At 38.0% G+C, this 23,737-nt stretch overlaps 1 protein-coding gene across 2 annotated transcripts in view; it reads right to left on the reverse strand.

Moving 5' to 3' along the window:
- CDK14 (cyclin dependent kinase 14) overlaps window positions 1-23,737 on the reverse strand; it is a 513,399-nt gene that overhangs the window by 242,273 nt on the left and 247,389 nt on the right. For both annotated transcript variants that reach the window (XM_054726652.1, XM_008149228.3), the window contains one exon: window positions 11,487-11,610. In XM_054726652.1, the coding sequence (XP_054582627.1) occupies window positions 11,487-11,610 (124 nt within the window). The remainder of the gene's footprint in view (window positions 1-11,486; window positions 11,611-23,737) is intronic.

Genomic DNA, 23,737 nt, shown 5'->3' on the forward strand with positions numbered 1-23,737 from the left:
TCATCTGCCCACAGGGCTTCTCAATACTTGGGTTTAGCCCACGAATATAATTAGAGAGGTGGTTCTTTCTACTTCATAAATTACCAAGGCTCCAATTCCAGCTTATATTTCCAACCAGGCTTCCTACAGGTGCTCTGAGAATCATTCTTTTTATTGTTTCCTGTGGTTTTCTCAAGACCAGTGTTTGGGACTGAGTGATAGCTAATTCTGGACCCCACCGCCCTGACAAGGATCTCACTGTTGAGCTGACAGAGAAGTCACTTGGAGCGGACATCACGTTTGGGAAACTAAGACTATGCAGGTGCTAAATGGGTCCACACTCGTTTAGTCTAATGGGTACTACACTAGGGCTGTAGAGATGTGGGTAATAATAATGAACACATCACTCGTTACATAACAGACACAATGGTAAGTTATTTTCCATCTCTGGGCCCAAGTATGTACATTTTTAAGATGAGGGTTTGAACTAGATAATCTCTAAGGTTCCTTCAAAATTCAGACAAAATCTAAAATAAAAAAAACTTCTAAAAATGTGAATATAATTGGTTTTCTTTTTCCCTTATACAGTTATAACATATTTATTTCAATTTTCCCATCATAGATTTGCTGCCTTTATCCTGGAAAAGCAACAACACACAAACCTTTCCCAATGATATGATTCTATCAACAGTGGATGATGACTCCAACAGTAATATCACATTCTGCTTCCTATTCTTTGAGCAAATGCTTGCATATCATACTTACTTTTGTGCTATTCTTGTAATGTTAATATTAGTGATTTTTATTAGGTGCTCCCACCTTATTTTAAGTAGATTGAGAGCTTACTGGTAATTTTCCAGAAACCATCAAAACCACCTGATACCGAAATCTTCCAACTTTCCTTATGCCTCTCTTTATGCCTCTGTTGCCACCCACTGCTCCCCATTTTATGACTTCCAGGAGGTTCCAAGCACAGTTTCCACATCTACTATCAGCTTGGTCACTATCTCACACAACAGATTTCTTTAGCTCGTAACGCTACTCCAAAACTGGAATAACTACTCCAATCTGCATTTTATATCAGCATCCTTTCAGATTAAAAATCAGAATGTCAAATAACTTGGCAGATATTTAATAGAGAGATCTCCTATTTTTAAAGTTTGAATTTTTGCAAAAAGTTATATTATTTTAGATGTGTCAGTTTGATTATGCATATCAAGGATATTTTTATAGTATGTGACAAAATAAACAGATTGTTTTTTTAGACATGTATCTAAAATTCCTAAATCATGCCCAGCTTGTGTGGTTCAATGGTTGAGTGTCAACACATGAACCAGGAGGTCAATGTTAGATTCCCAGTCAGGGAACATGCCCAGGTTGCGGTCTCAATTCCCAGTAGGGGACGTGCAAGAGGCAGCCAATCAATGATTCTCCCTCATCAATGATGCTTCTATCTCTCTCTCTCTCTCTCTCTCTCTCTCTCTCTCTCTCTCTCTCTCTCTTCCTCTCTGGGAGGGGGGGTGAGGACATTTGCCAGGGGGTAGGGGAGGCTGGGGGAAGGTCAACTGGGGAAAAAAAGGAGACATATGTACTACTATTTGTAATACTTTAAACAATAATAGCCAAAACCGGTTTGGCTCAGTGGATAGAGCGTCGGCCTGCGGACTCAAGGGTCCCAGGTTCGATTCCGGTCAAGGGCATGTACCTTGGTTGCGGGCACATCCCCAGTGGGGGGTGTGCAGGAGGCAGCTGGTCGATGTTTCTCTCTCATTGATGTTTCTAACTCTCTATCCCTCTCTCTTCCTCTCTGTAAAAAATCAATAAAATATTAGAAAAAATAAATAAAATAAAATAAACAATAATAAAAAAATAAAAATAATTAATTAATTAAAAATAAACATTTAAAAAAATATTTAATGCAAAAAATTCCTAAATCAGCACAGATTATATCCTCATTTTTTATTTTTTATTTCCTATTCATTAAAATGAAAAAAGTCCCAGGTTCCTATGTTTATCTATTACAACAGAAAAAATATCATTCAAGGTGAGAGAAATATTTTAAAATATTACTATTAATACACACTACTTCAAAAGTAAACCAACATATATGGCATTAAAAAAACATAGAGACAAAACAGGAAAGCAAACTAATATTAAACTGATACTATTTAAAGTCGGGGGTAGGGGGAAGGATCAAAATCACAAATTTTTCCACTATGTCTTACTTTCAGAATTTATAGCCTATCTCAGATTTCCCATAGATGCTGGTCAGTTTTTCTTGCTTCTAGTAACAATTTTAGAAAACATGTGCCTTAGACTACAAAGACTCCCTGTCTCCAAGCTTCTAGTATAAAACAGGCACATTGATGGATGGATCAGGGGAGTCTGGTTTTGGCTGCATTTTACAATGTGGCCTTTTGGAAGAAGATAAAGAGCAGGAGATGAAGGAAGATCCATGAAAATTAGTGAATTGCTAAACTCTAATCAACCTTGTACACTTACCTGCAGGTTAATGAAACTCATGTTCCAGTGTAATCATTGTCATCTTGACTAGCACCTGTTACATAATTCTAAGGTTCATTTCAATGCAATTCTTGCTAGCATCACCTATATTTCTTCTATCATCACTGCCAGCACTGAGGGTTCCAGTCATCCCCTATACAGATTTCTTAAGAGAATATATTGGTATATTTCAACTCACAACCTGCATCATCAATCTGACTTACTGCCAACAATATTGCCCTCATGTTGTATAAGAAAAAAAATTTGCATATGGAAATCCCTTTGCCCAGAAGGTTTCCACTGGCAGTGGAGAATAAGACAATCAGCCCTATTTGTAGCAGTTTGTTCTGCATTTAAAATGTTTCATTACTTCACATGCATGATATGACTAAAAATGAATGAACTATGCTTTGAATTTCCTCATTTCCATAGAGTTTAAAGTTGCCATACTTAGCAATCAACCCCTATCTACATTGCTTCAATCTGTTTATTGGTGACTGAACAGAGATTTCTCACAGAGCAGAATAAGTATATTAGTTGCAGTTCATATATCTCCTTCTTGTTCCCATTTACAGCTTTAAAACAATCCATATAGATGAGTTTTTAGAAGATTTTTAGAGCAGTGAAACTCTTCTGTATAATACTATAATGCCAAATAAATTACATCATTATAACTCATCAAAACCCATAGAATGCACATCATGAGCGAACTCTAATGTAAAGTAAGGACTTTGGGTGGTGCTGACATTCATTAATTATAATAAATACTAGAGGTTCAGTGCATGAATTCATGCACTGGTGGGGTCCCGCTGGGTGGCCTGCAGGGATCGGGCTGAAACCTACAGTCCAACACCTCCTGCAGCTCCTACCTGCTGCTCCTGCTCATCCTGGCCCCACTGTGCCAGCCACAGGCTCGTGCCCAATCAGTCCCAATTGATCCAGAAAGGCTCGTGCTGCTGCAGCAGCGCTCACCAGCCATGAGCTCTGAGTCTGACGCCCTCCCAAGGGGAGTGGCCTGCAGGATCGGGCTGAAACCGGCTTCTGACATCCCCCAAGGGGTCCTGGATTGCAAGAGGGTACAGGACAGGCTGAGGGACCCCACTGGTGCACGATCCAGCTGGGGAGGGACATAGGGAGGACTCCCGGGCATGTCTGGCCCATCCTGCTCAGTCCTAATAGGCCGGACCCCAGCAGCAAGCTAACCTACCAGTCGGAGCATCTGCCCCCTGGTGGTCAGTGCACGTCATAACAAGTGGTTAAGCAGCCTTAGCATATCATTAGCCTACTACACTTTGATTGGTTGTTCAGTTGTTCTGCCGTTCGGTCTATTTGCATATTACCCTTTTATTATATATGATGATACCACTTTGATGGGGGATGGTGATAGTAGGGAAAGGCTATACATTTGTGGGTGCAGGGGACCTATGGGAATTCTCTAGTTTCTGCTCAATTTTACAATGAATCTAAAATTGCTCTTAAAAATAAAGTCTATTTAAAAGGAGAAACAAAAGTAACAACCGATCCCACAGAAATACAAAGGATTATGAAAAAATACTATGAACAACTCTATTCCAACAAAATGGACAACCTAGATGAAATGGACATATTTTTAGAAAAATACAAGCTCCACAAACTCAATCAGGAAGAAAAAAAAAACCTGAATAGGCCGATAACCACCGAAGACATTGAAGCAGTGATCAAAAATCTTCCAGCAAACAAAAGCCTTGGTCCGGAAGGCTTTACAGGGGAGTTCTACCAAGCATTCAAAGAAGAACTAAAACCTATTCTTCTCAGACTATTCCAAAAAGTTCAAGAGGAAGCAACACTTCCAAGCTCTTTCTCTGAAGCCAGCATTACCCTAATTCCAAAACCAGATAAAGACATCACAAAAAAAGAGAACTACAGGCCAATACCCTTGATTAACATAGATGCTAAAATCCTCAACAAAGTTCTAGCAAATCGGATCCAGCATTACATTAGAAAGATCATACACCATGACCAAGTGGGGTTTATCCCGGGGATGCAAGGCTGGTACAATATCTGCAAATCAATAAATATGATACATCACATAAACAAATTGAGAGACAAAAATCACATAATCATATCAACCAATGCAGAAAAAGCATTTGACAAAATCCAACACCCTTTCTTGATAAAAACTCTCAGCAAAGTGGGAATAGAGAGATCATACCTCAACATAATAAAAGCCTTATATGACAAACCTATAGCCAACATCATACTCAATGGGCAAAAACTAAACTCATTTCCCCAAAAAACGGGAACAGACAGGGATGCTCACTTTCACCACTCCTGTTCGATATAGTACTGGAAGTGCTAGCCATAGGAACCAGACCACAAGAAGAAACAAAAGGCATCCAAATTGGAAAAGTAGAAGTAAAACTGTCCTTATTCGCAGATGCCATGATACTGTACACAGAAAACCCCGAAGACTCCATCAGAAGACTGCTAGACCTAATGGTACATCTACACAATGGAATATTACGCTGCTGTAAAAAGGAGGGAACTCCTACCATTTGCAACAGCATGGATGGACCTGGAGAGCATTATGCTAAACTAAATAAGTCAGTTGGAGAAAGATAAATATCACATAATCTCACTCACTTGCGGAATATAATGAACAACATAAACTGATGAACAAAAACAGATCCAGAGACAGTGAAGCATCGATCAGACCGTCAAACCTCAGAGGGAAGGCAGGGGAGGGTGGGGATAAGAGGGAGATATCAACCCAAGGACTTATATGCATACATATCAGCATAACCAATGGACACAGACACCAAGGGGGTGAGGGCATGTGCGGGGTGGGGGGTGAGAAATGGGGGAGATAAGGACACATATGTAATACCTTAATAAAGAAAAATAAATAAAAGGAGAAACAAAAAATCTCATATATGCAATACATTAACGTACCTGGGGAAAGTTACATCATGATAACACAGAACGGAATACTTGAATGTCATCATTATTCCTCTGAATGTAAGAAAACTTTTGAGGGGAGGAGTGGAATATTAAATATTTAAATAATGAGGCTAAGTGATGATTTCATGATCAGAGAAAAGAAATTTCCTTTCAAAAGGGTTACCACATTGTTAAAATTATGAGTCAAAGGAAATAACTTTGTCTAGTTCACATGTCACTCAAAATTATTTCTAACAGGTAACCTTGATAATCTGATAGGTTTTAAGATATGTACATTTTGATTTGGGGTTTAATGAAGTCTTGAAAAATGGGGGGGGGTCGCTTTCTTTGGTTCATACTGTAGCATCAATTATTCTAAAAATATTCTTCAGTTTTCAGATTTGTATAAAAGCATCTTCCTGAACTTTGCATTAAATTGTTCTAAGGGTCTTTTTAAAAGTAGATTGATATAAAAAAAAAAAAGTAGAGTGATACCTCATTGGATAATAAAGGTATTTTTGCTAATAGAAAATATACTTTCAAACAAAGACAAAGCAACATTGACTCTTACAAGCCATACGAATGGACTAAGTTATAGCTGACCTTGAATTTATAATTAGGGCTTCAATGGTGAGTTTTATACGCTAATGATAAAAAAAATAGTTATAAAAGTCTATACTTTGGGGACTAACAGGCTTTGACTCAGAGACTTTATATTTATCAAACTGACAGACTCTTCTCTGCATCTGAAGGCACCAGATTTCCTTGTTTTCTACGTGAATTCTGAGAGGTACATTACAAACAAACCCTGCACTCCCCATGGCCTCTTCAGAGTTACATCTCTGATATGTTCTGCAAATTAATCTAAAATGTGATTCACGATCATTTCCTTTCTCAAATTAAGACCAGGAACAGCCTGAAGGAGGAAAATACCAACATTAGGACAGTAATATTTTAGACTTCTGGTGGGAAAGAGACCAGTGCAATTGTACTTGATTAAAACCACTGAACTATTTAACTTTGTTCCTACATTAGGAAAGTCAGTGAAATAAGCCAAGACCTTAAATGCTTAAATTACAGAGTTGTCACTGTCTCCTTTTTACAGGGGCAAATTTAACCCAGCTGTCTTTCCAAAGAGAAAAAAAAAAATAGTGGAGAGATGGCTGAGCAATGTAGATGATACCATCATCATCTTGCAAGAATTGCAGGAAACTGTAACCCTATGGACACATCTATTTTGTTTTAATCTCAGCTACATGAAAAATATCTTTACATTTCCATACTACCATACTGCAAATGAACATCAATTTCTCAGTGAGTTTATTTATGCATTTACTTGTTATACCTCGATAATTTTCTTTTAATGTGATCACAATGCATATCACAAAAGCACGGCTCTCATCTATTTGAATTTCCAGAAGCTAGAATAAAAAATTAGATTCTAGGGAGAGATGGTATAGCATTGACTCTAGATTCAATGGACTGATTTTTATCCACCAGTGAAAATCTGGTTATGAGAAAATAAGTTGATAATTTCAGAAATGTACAACATAAAAAACCAGCACTGAAAAGGGTCTTAGAAAGTGTCGGTTCAATGCTCTTATTTTTCAGTTGGGAAGCCTAAGGCTTAGAGGAGATAAATGACTTCTTGAACGTCAGGAGCTAATTACCGACAGAGCCAGGTCTCCTAATTCAATGCTCAACACACTTTGTTCTCAACAACAGTACAATTAGACAATCATTAAAGGTCTGCAGAGTAGGAGATTCAGATCTTACACATCTTTGGTGCGTGTTCACATTCGCTCGGTGACATTTATTTCTGCAGCCTGTGGTTACAAACAGTAAATACCAAACAGGTACGTGGAGCCTCTGTGTGAGAGCCGCAAGGCAACCCTGAGGCAGCGACACTATCAAAGTCATCAAATTTCATTTACGCTCTTGACTGTGCCCAGCCAGCACAGCACCGATGAAGGGAAAATTCATTTGTAAACTAACGGTTTGCCAAAATAATTCAAGTAGAAACTAGTAAATTCAGATGAGTCTTAGTCTTTATATGAATACTCATTGTTGTCATGCATATATTTTTGGTTCATTCAAACACTATTTGCTAAGCACCTACTATGTGCTAGGCATGGCTCTAGACATGGCACAGACGAGAGTGAGCAAGAAAGGCCAAGGACCTATCCTCAAGAAACCGACGAGTAGCAGAATCAAAAAATAAATGATAAACAAATGGACTGTACGTGCTAATGAAGTAGTTAAACTGGATGATAGTCATGAAAAAGGTTTGGTTTTTGGACAGGTGGCCTCTTTGAACAAGGTGACATCTGATCTATGACCTGTCCGATGAGAAAGTGACAGCCACAATGAGAAGCAAAGGGGAAGGCTGAGTAAGAGGTTCTGGTATGGGAACAAGTCTGGGGTTATTGCACAACAGGAGGCAAGAAGGAGCAAAGTGGTAAAGACATCCACTGGGTAAGAGACTTGAAACGTTCTTTTCTCAAAGATAACGGCCAGACGAACCCCTCTTTAGAAATGAGTCTGAATGCCTCTGCATCGTTTATTATTTCACGGTATACGGGCAGGACCGACCTCTGCATTAGGAAAGCCATAGTGACTCTAAGTCATGTGTAACTTACTTTTACGAACTGGGTATAGAAAATGCGCCTCAGGTAGGTGCTTAAATGTGACTTTGCTCACAAGGAAAAAAAAAAATAGTTACAGCATTTTGACCACCTGGGATTTAGACATGCCCTTTGTTTAAACCTGAATGGGTCACAGATACATTATCATGTGCTTTACCTTGGCCAGCAGGTAAAATCTAGACGTACTAAGGCTAAATTCACTCATTACTATTGAATTAGTCAAATGATAAAAATTCTTTCAAAGAAGTGATGCTATTTTTTTCCTGGTATTAGTGCAAGTTATTTACATAGCATGAGTGTCGTAGGCAGAAAATTGCACATACGTATGTGCAATGATCAATAATTAGGAAGTAGGCAGCTCTGTCAGGTAACATGTCTACGCATATAAATACAAAGACCCTGGGCCACCTAAGGTTGAAGGATATGGACCAAGTACCTGAACTCCAGCTTTGTAACCACCGAACCTGTGTGCTCAAGCCTGGCAACATCCCTACCCTGCTGAATCTCCTGTCTCTCTCAAAAATATAGGTTACCAAACCTTCCTAAGTTGACGAGACAATGAAACAAAAATATCTAAGTGTCTGGCATACAGAATAAGCTCAATAAAATTCAGCGTGTTTCTCTCATTTCCCCAATGTATTTCCCTAATAAAGGTAGTAGCATTTACAATAGGGGAACAATTATCACACAGATTTCATTGGTCTATTTTAATGAAAATGTTGTGGTATTTTTCACATACAAGAAGGAGGCAGGACAAAGAAACTGTTTCTGGCTCTTCATACATCAAACTCTGAATTAAGACCTAGGTTTCTAACTGTTCCTCTGCCTGGCATCATCCCATTTTGATTGTCTCGTTTCTCTGCAGTTTCCACTGTGCTTCCTTCATCTCAGACACAAACACGTGCCCAAGTGCAGTAAATCACAGTTAATTGCATGTCTTAAATTAAAAGACAAAATAATGCACAGTTAATTGGGGGGAAATTGTCAGTTGGTGAATGCATCTCGCTCATTATACTTCATGCACAGGGATGCACACCAAGTGTGTGTTCCCGGCAAGAAGGTTCAGTCCCTGACAGTGAGGGGAGGGGCACGGCACAGCCTCTCTGTAGTGCAATCTGGTCTGAGGAATGACATGCTCTAAAACACTCAACATTGCACGGGCAGCATACACAGCTTTCTCTGCAAGGGTGGCCCATACAGGACTGTGTATCAGAGTGAATAAGTAGAAAGAACTAGAATTTTAGCAGATATAGATGGAATAAAGAGACTGAGCTTTGGCCAGTAAGAAAAAATCCTTAGATATGAATTTCTCATCTTTGATAATATAAGAAAGTGTTCATTACATATTCTTATGTGAAAATGACTTACAAAAAATAGGTTTGGAATGTGTGTTTTTTAAACTCCAATTATATATATATATATATCTAGAGAGAGAGGAAGGGAGAGGATATGAGAGAGAAACACGAATTGGCTGCCTCTTGCACACCTCTGACCGGAGATTGAGCCCGCAACCACATCAAGTGCCAGGACCAGGAATCGAGCCTGCAACCCTTCCGTGCATGGGACAACGCCCTACCAACTGAGTGACATTGGCCAAGGAAAGAAGAAGAAGCAAGAAAAGAGAGAAGGAGAAAGGCACTTGGAAAAGACACAACAAAAGTGTTAATATTTGTTATCTCTGAGTTGTTTATACTTCCTAAATTTTCTCAAAAACTTTCTAAGTTGCTTAAAATTACATTTCAACTTATTTCTGAGTCTGATATTACAAAATACTTGTTTTAAAGATCCATAAGAATCTTTTAAAATAAATATAACTGTTGCAGTAAAAATATCATCATAAAATTTAAAAATAACCCCCAGTAAATATGTACTACATACAATTCTATTATATCCTTGGTTATACAGAAAAAAGCAACTTTGCAAAAATGTATTTTTAAAATATTAAAAAAACCATGTTCAATAAAATTGAATGTTTAATACAATAATTTGTTCTAACATATACCTTATAGTATATGAACACACCAAAGAAAATCACTATAAATCCTTATTAATTTACTGATACTGACAAACTACAAATAAGTTCACAGCAAATTCAATAACCTTGAATGTGAGGAACTGCAAACCTTCCTTCCTCCCATCTACTCTCCCATTATTTTCTACCCTGTCAGAGAAAGACCCAGTATTGTGCTGATGCTAAAATCTGCAATAAACAACACACACACACACACACACACACACGTCATCATTTTTATCAAACCACATGAGGACAAATAACAAACTTTTGCAAAATACAATTGCTAACTTTTGTTATTGCAAATTTAGAAGAATACACAACACCCAATAGAGTAGGTTCATTCCAAAGTTATTAAATAGTCTACTAACCTTGAAATAAGAAATAAACATTGCCTGCTTTCTTTTATTTTTCAGGAGGGGTAGGGGCAGAGTGAGAAAATATAATCATATTTCAGCAAAAGCCCATATCTCAACCTCAGGCATCTTTATATCCCAAGGGTAATATTTCCATTCCACTCTTAATGGAACAAATTTCTAATCAGAATATGTATTCAAAAATAATTGAGGCAATGCCATGTCAACACATCATGCTGCCATCAGCACTCCCTGGTGCTAGGAATCAACTCAGCAGCCTCTCTGGCGTGACAGAGAGCGGGGCAATGCAGAAATGTCAGACGTGGTGAAGGGAGGGGAGTGAGCGAGGACGATGCAACCACTTTGCCTCTCTTCCGTTGCTCAAGGTGTTTGGGAGAAAGCTTCTATGCTGGAAGTTGACAACCTTCAATTGTTTAAGGAAGAGATGACTTCAAAGGGGTCCAGACAGGACCTCAACTTTCCAATCAGAATCAGTGTCAACTTTTACGAAATTACTGAGAATTTCTAAAAATGACAGTCACTTCCAAAAAGGTTAATACTACCCCTAGATTTTTAAATTATCAAAACCTCAGGCACCGCATACTATGGAATATATTTTGTGATGCCCTGAAAAAGTCCGGAGGCTTAAATTCAGGTTTCCTCAAGTGTGACAGTATATTGATCATCGATGCAGCTAGATGAATAATGGCGGTTCATTATACTAACTTTCTACTTCTAAATGTTTGACATTTTCATAATAAAAAGTGCAAAAACATTAGATTTCTTTCAACATGTTTTATGTTCAAAATCTTACTAACTTTTCCTTGGGAAATATGTAAGATGTAATTTATGCTTATGATTACTTAAGACTTGAACAAGCGGTCTGAAATTTTTAAAACTCCACCAAGCATGATGTTGATCATAAAAAAAAAAAAAAAAATTCGTTCATTCCTGAATAAATTTTGCTGTGATCTATAATGCTAGAAGAAGTGCACCTAAACAAATGCAGTGCCACCATCTGCCTGGCATTCGCACAGTGTGACAAAATAGACTGGTAATTAACTGCTTTCCTACCGAAATCTGCCAGCTTTAACTCCCCCGTGTCACTGATCAGAAGGTTCTGTGGTTTCAGGTCTCTGTGCAAAATATAACGCTGGTGGATGTAAGACAGCCCTCGCAGCAACTGAAATAAAAACAACTGAAAAAATAGGGAGACAAAAGTTAAATTCTGAACACACATAAAAGCTAGTTTCTACATACAGTCTGCCAAGTACTTGTATTTAGTAAAAATGGGTACGTCCCCCCCACCCCCATCACTAAATTGCCTACCAGATTATTCAAACAGAATGTGCATGAAGGTATGGAAATCCTTCATTTATTAAAAACTAAATCTGAAAATTTCTAACAACCCATCATGTCAACCCGGAGTGATACCTCCTTAGCCAAAGAGATCTACAACCCAATCTGTGTTCTATAAATTAAGCAAGATGTAAAGAACGTATTCTTTATAGTATTTGATTTCCTTAGGACTTAATGTTTGAGATAGAAAAAAATCTATCCATAACATTATTAAAAGAAGCAAAATATTTTACCAAGTTTATGTAAATGTGCACGTATTTAACTCCATAAACAGGATAACCAAGGATTCTCCCATTAACATGCTTTAAGGAATGAAAAGATAGAGGATTTCAAATAATTAAAACAAAAACAGTCACACGGTCCAATTAATACTACATTGTAATTACACTGTTTTTGCACATATGGCCACAGAGATTAGGCCATTGCCTAAAGACAGACATGTACCTTCACTAATTACAGAGTAGACCCACCCAAAGGGAAAGAAACTCAGATAACAGAGAAATCAAGAATTCAAGAGTAATACTTCTGTAAGAAATCATTTTAAGAAGCCACTAATGGCCTTCTCTCTTTAGTTTCATATTAGACCATATCAAATGTGTCTATTTCGATAACAAAACACATGTGATTCACTAGGCTTTCCAATATTCTGTTTATAAAGAAAGGAATATTTTTAAACAATCTATTTGCCAAAATAATCCTAATGGACAGAGTTTTTAAAAACCAATCTCCTAAAACAAAAATAACAACAAATATTTTAAGTGCCATTGGTATTCTAGTCCATACAGTCAGCTTAGTAACAAAAGGCAGGTTCAGGAAAACGTTAAATGTTTGAGTTGTGAAAGACTGATAGTATCGGGATTCCCCAACATTCAAATGGAAAAAAAAAAAAAAAAAAAGGCAACTCCTTGAGGGCCCTGGGAGTGAGCATTTGTGGACCATTTTCCATCTAACTAGGGGCCATAAAAGCAAGTCCTTGTTTACAGGGGAGGTGCCTTGAGATAACAGGAAGAGGAAGTCATTTCAAAATCACAGGATACAAAAGATGCAGTGGAGCAGACAAGACCTAGGATCATCATTTCCAGAATCTAAGCTTCCCAAAGTAAACGTCTGCTCTGTGTTGGACTACATTAAATGACTGGCTCAGGAACCTCAGGAAGCAAACATTTCTAAGCCTCCTCCTCTCCACCCACCCCCTGCAGCAGATGCAAAGACTTCACACCTCCACCAGCAGCTTCCAGCCTCCTTCTTCCCTTCCAAGAGGCCCTGCATCCTGAAGCCTAATGCTTCCAGTTTCTGAGAAAATCCATATTCCTTCAGTTCAGAAGGGAAGAAGCGTGAGCAAGTAAAGCCACTTTGTTTCTTCAAAAGCTTTTAAAAAAGACGGACCGCGTAACAAATAAACTTAACTGGTGAGCACACAATGCAATAGGATACAGGTGGTGTATTACAGAATCGTACACCTGAAGCTTATATAATGTTATGAACCGATGCCACCCCAATACATTTAATTGCACCTTGAAAAATTTTTAAATAATAACCTGACTTTGAAGAGAAAGTTGGGCATTTGGCAAGGTGCTAACTAATTTGGGGGGCGTAGAGGAGACTTCTCGGAATGTGATTGTCTGTCCAGCCGTGGCAATGCCTTTATTTTAACAAACACACAGAGTGCCAGCTGCCATTCTATGCGTCATAGAACAGGAGGTCATTTAATCTCTGCAGGAATTTTAATGAGGAAGCTACTTCTCTCGTGTCTGCATTAACGAAGAGGAAGCAGAGCAGTTTCTCAGAGTCACAAAGCAATCAAGTGGCAGAGCCAGGACTCAAACCAGGCAGCCTGGCTCCAAGGGCCAGGCCCTTCACCACTACACCATAGGAATCTTGGCCAGAAATCAAAACAAGTAGGCAAAGTGTTGCTATAGACGCTGCTTTGCAGGATAAAGTCTGGGCATTTACTACCATGGCCTTCAAGGCCACTGAGGTGAGTCTTCATCCATCTGAGTGCTCGGGCATCATCCCTCTACATTCGCTGACTCCAAGCAGTCTCGCTCACCCCCATGCTCAGAGCATCCTACCCTTCAACCCTTTACCTTGTTCTTAACTGATCTCTGATAGAAAGCCCTCTCTCCTCTTGGCCTGATGATCTCTACGTATATCTTAGGTCTCTCCTCTAGAATGACTCCTCCCTGACCACCCCCCCGCCGGCCTTCACTCCCCTACAGATCTACACGAAGAGCTCCTGCTCTGGGCTCCTATGGCAGCCTCTGCACATATCTATGGCAGTGCAGCATTATCCTACCTACCACAGACGTGTGCCTTAACCATCTTCCTAATCTGGTACACAGCTGGCACTCCTATACCAGTAATGAACGGAACTTAGAGACTTCCGGATGAAGCTGATACAAAAACGGCAGGGAGGAAATGATGGAATAGAATTCTCTAGAAGCTAAGTGCAGAAGTGGGTACATCAAACAGTCCCAAGAGGCTCTTCTTTGAATATCTTTGCTAATTAGTGAAAACATATAATCCACATGCTAATACAGAAGCTATCCAAATAAGAGACCATATAAAAGGAGATTACAAAAATCAGTGTTAGGAAAGGGTGCAACTACGCACTCCAATGACAATTGGGCAAACTAAACTCCAAGCATGACAAATAGAGCGCAAACATTAAGTAATAGCCACAGACAAAACAAGAACAAATCCCCATAGGATACATTCACTCAGGATTTATGAAGTGCCATGGGCCAGGTGCTGTTATGTAAGAGGTATGCAAAGATGAACAGAATGTAAGATGTAGTCCCTGCACTCAGGAACTCACAGCCCCTGGGGTTTGAGGGGGCAGATAAGCAGATAATCACCACTTAAGGGGGCATGCACTGTCACAGCTACACAAACTGAGTGTACTGAGGACACAGAGAAAAAGGGATCTAGCAACAACAGCAACAAAAATGCAGAACTGATCCTGCCATAATATGAAGAGTATTAGAAGGGATGAGTAATAGGAAACTTGTCACTCCAAAAACAGAATTCATTACACATAAAATTTTAATAGAAAATCAAAGGGATCATTCACTAGATGCACAGGTTGAAATGATGTCTTATATAACAAACTCCTTCCCTTTTATTGTGGGAAAATATTGAGGAAACTAAGCAAGCAGATCACCAGATAAATTAAGAAAAAAAAAACTTAGATAAATGAAAAGATAATATATGAAATTGTAAAACTACCAATTCACCCTCATAAAAGTAATGGTGACAAGAGGACAACAGTAGACTTATTGAAAACATCAGAAATAACATTCAACCGCACTTAACAGAATATGTGCTGCTGGCTAAGGGTGGGAAGGCTGCAAAGAAGCAGAGGCTGACTTAAACAGAATGTCCTAGGGAATGTTCTTTGGAAAGAGAACAGAAGTCTTGGGGATTTCTTCCTTTAGACAAGCAGGCAAGTACCTAACTTTCCCGTGTACATGTTTGAGAAAGCTATTTCACTTGCTCATTGTATAAATTACCACACAACAAGATATACTCGATCTTGGTGGAAATCGGAGGACAGTATGAGAACAAGAGGGACCACCAAAGAGGGGTCGCATGCAGAGAAAGGATAAACATCACCTTTGGTATTTGCTAATAAAACTTAGTAACCATGAGTGGAATCTCAATTCCCTTCTGAAATTCTTTAGGCTTTACGTAGATAAAACATATCAAGGGGGACTGATACTAACTGAAGGCTTACTCTAGTTTCAACGCTGGTCTGAGCACTTTTACATATATCATCTAATCCTTTCCATCTACAACCCTGTAGTTTTCCATTTCTTTGAAACAAATGAGAAAACTAAAGCTCTAAATGCACAAGAAACACTCAAATTCATCCAACCATCACACAGTGCTTATGAATTTTCCACTATCCCTCATCATCTTAAATGAGGTTGATGATTAATAAATGCATGGATGAATCATACACCCAATATAAGCAAAATTCTTTAATTAAGTGAATCCAAGTTGATAAGTCTCAATTAGCAAGTTATGTAATGAACATGGGATTCCTGAATTTGTTTTTGCTATTTCAAAACCTCTTAGAAATAAATAACATGGCAGAAGACAGCTATTGTACTGAAGCTGATAATTAACATATTTGAAATACTCTTCCTGTCATGTTTCTGTAGTAGCCATAAGGTCTTCCTAAGAATGCCTTGTCACCTCAGAATATTCAACTCAACTTTATAAAAGAGGATTCCTCCAAATTCTTCGGTATCATCACTGAAGATTTATATTCTAGTTTGAATATGTTCGCTTTCTGCAATAAAAACCCCAATGGGAAAATGCCCTACATGGCAATGATATGGTGAACGGAGACACCTGCCAGCAACATGTCTATCTGTAGCCCAGTTGTCCTGCCATCCCCAGCAGGAAGCAGCTCATATTCTCAGTGCCATGGCGTGGACTTCTCGGGAATAGCCTTTAATACTTTGTCTATTCCCTTCTGAAATTCTTTAGGCTTTACGTAGATAAAACATATCAAGATAACTTCTTTGACCAAAACTTTTAGAATAAGTTGGCAAAAAGCACACAGTATTGGACTCAATATGTTGCCTTTATTACTCATATTCACTGGCACTTGCAGTAAGCAACACGTTTTATATTTCCCTCTCCTTCAAAGGCTACAGGTGAGTGATCAGATGTTCTTTGTCTCAGTGTTTAGAGTCGCTGAGTTCCAGGAATGATCTGAAATACATGTGTTACTTAATATATGTGGTTCCACTTACTATGAGACTAAGCACGGGCCAACTTCCTTTAAGGAATACCCAGGTTCTCTTAGGACTTATAGGAGGCTTATTAGAGCCATCAGCAATGAACTCCATGGCTTATGGCACACACCAATTCTTACAAAACAGTTAAGCTGCTCTTCTGCCTCCTGAGGACCAAGTTTATTAACACCTCTGTAATTTAGGTTTCTCATCTTGAAAATGAGTGATTGAGTCTTAGATACCTTGAATAGTCAGTCACGCCGCAATACTGTATCATTCCATTATTTTATGAATAACAGAAATGGAGGGCACTCTACAAATCCACAACTGTAATACCTGCCTTTTGTTAAGTGCTTACTATGATAGACATTGTGCTGTTTTATATTCACTTAGATAATTTAATTCTCTCAAGACCTCTGCTAGACAGATATTATTAGTATTCCTAGTTCATAGATAAAGAAATAAAAATTCAAAGAAATTAGATGAATTGGCCAAAGGGACACATCGCAAGTAAGAGGTAGTACTGGTAATTTGAACCCATTTTTGTCTGTCTCTGACCACAATTAAGAGTATGACTTCTACACTCTTTGATTTTTTTTATTCAAGTAGCTCAGATTGTGTGAACCCAAGCCTAGACAATGTGACACTGGCAAACAAAGCAAAATTAACCATGGGTAATAAATGCTTCAAATAATATGCTCCATGTTTAACACTGTTCTGTTTAAAAACCCATACTACACAAATGTTACATTATCCAGACATCAAACTTCCCAGAAATGAAAAATAATTAGAAACTTGGAGACCCCAAAATATCTAATGAATGTCAAAATATTTTATAAAATGCATCAGATAATGGTTTTATCATAATACCAGGTCTTCATTAATTTTTAAAAGCCAGAGAATAATTCATCATGATTCATTCCATTTAGTTGAGCTTTAAATTTGCAAATGCCTAATGCAAATATCAAATCTTAATGTGTAATATAATGTACACAATTCACACCCAAACATCTATTTTTCAAAGCATCATTACAATTCCAGGTGCTGATTTTTTAGAAGGTTATACAAAGATATAAAAGAGACAAAAATAAAAACTCTACATATTCAACATGATGGTATAAATTATGAGTCACTGTGGATATATTTTACAATATTAAGTGTGCTACTGGGATAGTGTAAGACACAAATGGCATCAGGTCATAAGTATGTATGTACGTTTTTTTTGCTGTCTACTACAGATAGATCCAGCTCTTGGAAACTCTGAATAGCAGGGAAAGTTTGTCTTGCCCGTTTGCTCTTTTTGAGTTCTTCCATTCAACTTTCTACTTCAAGGTCCTGAGACACATCCCCAAATAATCAACAACAATTTAATTTACATTCTCTAAGATATCTGAATATTAATATTCCAGTCCTAAATATGCAACTTTCTGGAAAGGAATAACTGAAAAATATAAGCAAGCTCCTGGGGGAAGATATTGCACAATTTCTGTGATCCTTGTGCAGGTGAGCTGGGCTCTCATTATGCCCTCTCCTCCAGTGGCTATCAAGCAAGGTGTGTTCCAGGCACGGAGCCACCCACAGTGAGCAGGCAGATGGAAGCCCTGGGAACCAGAGCTGAGATACTTACAAGGAGTCAAATGGGGACTGTTAGACAGATATTGGTTTTGCCAAGTTCCTTGAAAAAAAGCTCTAATATAGAAAATGGGATTCCAAGTGATTGGGGTTTGTATGGAAGATGAAGAAAGTAAGGAGAGCTGAAGATGAGAATTTTCCCTTTAATAAAGCTGACTAGCAGCCTAAAATTAGTATTAGAAATATTCCCTAGCTGAATACAAACAAGATGATTCAAACTTAAGCTATTGGTTTTCAAGTCACACAAAACAAACTAATTTTCCCAGAGAAAACTGAAATAGTTGTTTCATGGAATTCAACTAATACAATCTTAAGACCTGTCGCCAAGTTTCTGTTTGTCAATGTAGTTCAGAACTACACAATTGAGAGAGATAGAAACATCAATGATGAGAGAGAATCATTGATTGGCTGCCTCCTGCATGCCCCATACTGGGGATCGAGCCTGCAACACAGGCATGTGCCCTCACCGAGAACCAAATCGTGACCTCCTAGTTCATGGGTCGAAGCTCAGCCACTGAGCCACATTGGTAGAGTGGGTGATTTCTTTTTAATCTAAAAATAGGATCTAAAGGAACAAAAGAAATCTAGACAGGTGTTGAGACATGATGTCAAATTTTTAAAACAATCTTTAATGGCATTATGAAATTATTATATTTCTCAAAATATAAAATGGGGAAAGGATCTATAATATTCACAGCAATGCACAGTAAAAAATCATTACCAGATATATGAGAGCTCTAATTCAGAATATGGAGAAAATCAGATATTATCTGATTTTCTGTCTGAATATTAGAAAGTCTCATTTAGTAATCAATTCTCAGTGCCACCTGTATAAAGCAATCTTAATTTGGCATAACATTATTCTGTCTGTTACACACCTGCTTGTTCTCTGGACTATGAAAGACAAACAGCAATTTTTCAACTATAATGATTCTCCTCTTTTAAAATTAATATAGGTATTGAAATGAAAAATAAAACTCAGCTTTATGCCAACAGGATTTCAGATACGTCACAGAATAAAGCAGAGAATTCAGAATTATTTTTGTTATTTTGAATTATTCCAAAACAGTTCTCTTAAAAAAAATAAAGCAAATGTGTTTTCTGCAAGGAATCTTCTACAAAGGTTATTAGGATAATATGAAAATGAAGACACATTATGTAAAAACACAGGAAGACCCAAAGCCATAATGGCAGTTAGGTTCAGGCATCTACATTCTGGATACCAACTGGAGACAATTAATTAATCTTTTTCAATTAACCTTAATCTTCTGTCTCTCACGCTTATCAATTTTTAAAGAATACATGAAGCCCAGCTGGTGTGGCTCAGTGGTTGAGTTTCGACCTATGAACCAGCAGGTCACAGTTCAATTCCCAATTGGGGCATACAGGAGGCAGTTGACCAATGATTCCCTCTCATCATTGATGTTTCTATAGCGCTCTCCCTCTCCCTTCTTTAAAATCAATAAAAATATATTTTTAAAAAAATACGTGAAAAACTGAATAAAGAATGTGATTTAGACTGTTACAGTCATTTTTTAACTCATGATCAATCTGAGAATTATAAAATGAAGAACTAACACAAGTTCTGTGTTCAACTCAACTATGAGGGCCAAAACCCAATAAAATTCATAGTAAAATGTTTGTGAAGAGCTGGGAAAAAAGAACTATGCTACCAAAAAAATCTTACCAGTTTCTCACATACCAATTATCATGTTCTATCAATTGGTTGCTAGATCTTTAATTGACATAAATATTTATAACCAGGCCAATGTTCTCAGGCTTTTGGTTCAGGTTTTAAATTGCCCTCTAAGTAATTAACTGCTAAAATTACCCATTTGTCTAAAATTGATATTATACTAAGAAACAAACCACTAGTTAATAGTGAATATTTATTTCAGAATGCCGTATTGAGAATAGACACATTTTGTAGGCAATTAAAATAGCAAAGTGATTCTAGAAAAGTAGTTAAATTGGCAATTTTTCTTATGAGTTATTCCAGTGCATACAAGAAATACACATCAAAAAAGATAAAACTTTAATAGGTGTTTTGCTGGGGCTTAGTACAAAATTTCCATAGATTATTCTACGCTTTACTATGAAATCATGAATTATGTGCTATTTCAATTGTTCTTTTTCCCCCTCAATTCTTCAATGATACATGACCTTGATAATGCTTGAAATTCAACCTGATTCACACTAAAGAACAATCTCTTCAATTCTTGGGTGCTTAACATCACATATTTTATAATGAACAAAGATATATGGAATATAAACAAAGATGTCAATTTTTAGAATTTAAGATAAATATTTAAAATGTCTCTATACATTGCCATGTGCATAGTGATAGAACCAAAAGTCAAAATTGCCAAATTTAGAAGCAAATGGATTTGATCACTGTGTTTTCCTTCTGTTCACCATAATAAATATTCAGTATTTACTGAAATCCAATCATGTAATGATCTATGAACAATTTAGCTAAATACAATGATTTGGAGTTATTAAAAGAACATTCTCTTGTAAAGATTATAGCTTATTTCACCTGTTTTTCACATCTCTTTAAATTTATAAAAACCATTACAAGGTCTGATTTTAGCTCAACTGTGTGTTTTTTTATTTAATTAACATGTAGCCCACCATTATGAACAGCTATTAACTCAGTAAATATTATCCTTATGTTCTTCATTTTGCATTCATAGATTTAAGCAACAATAAATATCACCGCATGACAAAAATATGCTAATACTGCAAACAGAAATACCAGTGGGACACCTGTCACTATGTCATAGTCAGACTTCTTTGAGAATAATTTCACCTGCCGTGCAGATCCTAAATGTAACCCTGGAGGCGTGTATTGTCTCTAAGCGGACAAACAGTGAGGAAAAGTCAGAGCATAATTACGTGCGTGGCCTCCCAGGGAAACCGACATGTAATAAGGGCCGTCTGCTTCCTTGCACTGCACTTCAGATGCCAAAACACAGGCATTAACAAGCCGCTTTCTATTTTTTAACTTCCCATACCCACAGAGAAAGTGCAACTACTATCTTCAATAGGAAAATGATGTTCAACCTCTGTGAGTGCATACAAACTCGCCAATAATAAGCTAATTACAGTAATTGAACGTATTAATCATGCAATGTAGAGAAAAGAATGTTGGACAAAGATCTGTATTTTATATGAAATGTGGCAGCTGAAATGGACAACTATTCTAGGATGCTAATCCTGGAATGGGCTTGGCTGCAACAGAATCACTGAAAGAGATGTTTTCGTTTTTAACTGTATCAACATTGAACGTTTAAATTATTATGATCATGGAAACGTTGTTTTCAGCTGGGGCATGTTTAGTATGAATACTTTCCCTTTTCCCTGCACAACAGTTTGATTTTCGGGGTGTCAGCAATGATCTAGTTCTTTTGTTTATGGGTTTGTTTTCCTTTGTTTAGTTTTCTTTGTAGCTACCACCAATGCAACACCAACTCTTCTCCTTTCTTGTCCATCTGCTTAAACACATCAGGTATTCTATCTAACAATTTCATCTTGGAAATCTCTCCCGGAGATTTCTGATGGCCCCAACTGGACTGGTAGGCTACCCTCCCAGCCTGGATATATTGCAGGGATATACTGCACTAACTATCATCCTGGGATTCTTCTCATCCTTGTCCTGAGGCTGCTGTGGTGGCCTCCGTGACCTGGTTTCTTTGTCTTCTCTGCCTTGGTTTATGCTGTGTTAGTGGAGTACATGCTTATGTAGGTTCCTGGTAAAAAAATGCAAGGTAGGCAAACTTTCCAACTCCTTGAACATCTGAAAATAATTATTTTACCCTCACTCTTCACTGATAATTTGTACAGAATACTAGGTTGGAAATAATTTATATCCGAATTTTCAAGCCACTGCACACTGCCATTTCCCTTCCAGTGTTGCTGCTGAAAAGCCTGTTGCCGCCCTGGCCTGTGTGGCGCCGTTGGTTGGAGAGTCATCCCAACCAAAGGATGCGGGTTCGATTCCCAGCCAGGGCACATATCTAGGTTGTGGGTTCGACCCCTAGTCGAACTACTAGAGGCAACTAATCAATGTTCCTCTCTCACATCAATGTCTCTCTCTCTCTCTCTCTCTCTCTCTCTCTCTCTCTCTCTCTCTCTCTCTCACCCCCACTTACACACACACACACACACACACACACACACACACACACCCCTCTCTCTAAAATCAATAAGCATGTCCTCAGGTAAGGATTTAAAATATGTCTCTTGCAGCTGTAATTCATGTAGGACTTTTCTTTGAAACCAGTGTTCTGAAATTTTGCAGTAATGAACATTATTGTCAGTCTATTTTTGTTAATGTCATAAACAGCTGACTAATAGTAATAATAGGAAGAGAGCAACTGGGAGGCCAGACATTATAGCATGGCCATCTGGGCAGCTTCACCAGAGAGCTGTAGTTGCACACTCCCCAGGGAACCATGGGTCCATTCCCTGCAGATCACAGAGGAAAGGGATCAAACGAAGGGGAAGATGGGTGCATACACAGTGAAGTCAGGGTGATGTTGGGAAGGTGCTTGTCTGTCAGTCTAACCTGGGAACAAAGATAACTGGCTAGAGGAGCAGAGCCATTGCAAGCATGCAAAATCCTGATGAGTTAATTGGATAAGCTCCTGGTTATAATGCCCGGACAAAGAATTCTCTCTCTCTTGTTTGCTTGCTTTTGCACTTCTGCTTCTCGCTTGCTCCATGACCCACACTTGCCAGTGTGCTAGCCCGCCATGTCAACTTAGGCCATATGGATCCCACACGCAATGGACTGCAGCTGGGAACACAAGCTAAACTAGCCAGATGCTAATCTGGTCTGTGCTCTAACATGGAGCTAAGACTGGGCAGTGGCTTTAATTCTAGCTCTGCTGAAGACAGGATGGGACTATTTCCACGGTGGTACAGAGGGAGATGGGACCTTGGAAGGGAACTCTTTTAATGTTAAATCATCAAAAAAGCTTTCCATGATACCTCATTCTCCCACGGGGGCCTCAGGAAATTCTTGTACCCCAAGAACTCCAATTCCACTGGTAATATATGGGGATGCAGAGGGCACCCCACCGATAATATTTTCATTAAATGTTCTGTGCATTTAGTGGACCCTCTTAATCTTGAAATTCACATCCTCACATCTTGAAAAAGTGTATTTTAATTATTATTACTTTAGTGATTCCCTATCCTCTCTTTTCTCCAATTATTCAGATGTTGGATATACTGCACTGGACTTTTGGATTTATTGACACTTTCTCATTTTCCAGATTTATATTTTATACTCTATTTTCTGGCAAAGGTCTTCAACTTTGTCTTTCATCCTTTTTTAATTTTTGTTGTTTTAGTTTCTGTCATCGTGTTTTTAATTTCCAAAGCTACTTTTGTTCACTAAGTTCTTTGTAAAAATAACTTATTCTTGTTTTATAGATGTAGTATTTTCTTTTACCTCTTTGAGAATATTAATTGTGATTTCCTTCAAAGTTTTCTTTCCTATCTTTATCTGTCTAATCAATGCAAAAAACTTTGCTTCATCCAAGTTACTTCTTTGTCAACTAGGATCTTCACTGTCGT

The sequence above is a fragment of the Eptesicus fuscus genome, chromosome 14, assembly GCF_027574615.1.
Source record: "Eptesicus fuscus isolate TK198812 chromosome 14, DD_ASM_mEF_20220401, whole genome shotgun sequence".
In the NCBI taxonomy this organism is placed as follows: domain Eukaryota; kingdom Metazoa; phylum Chordata; class Mammalia; order Chiroptera; family Vespertilionidae; genus Eptesicus; species Eptesicus fuscus.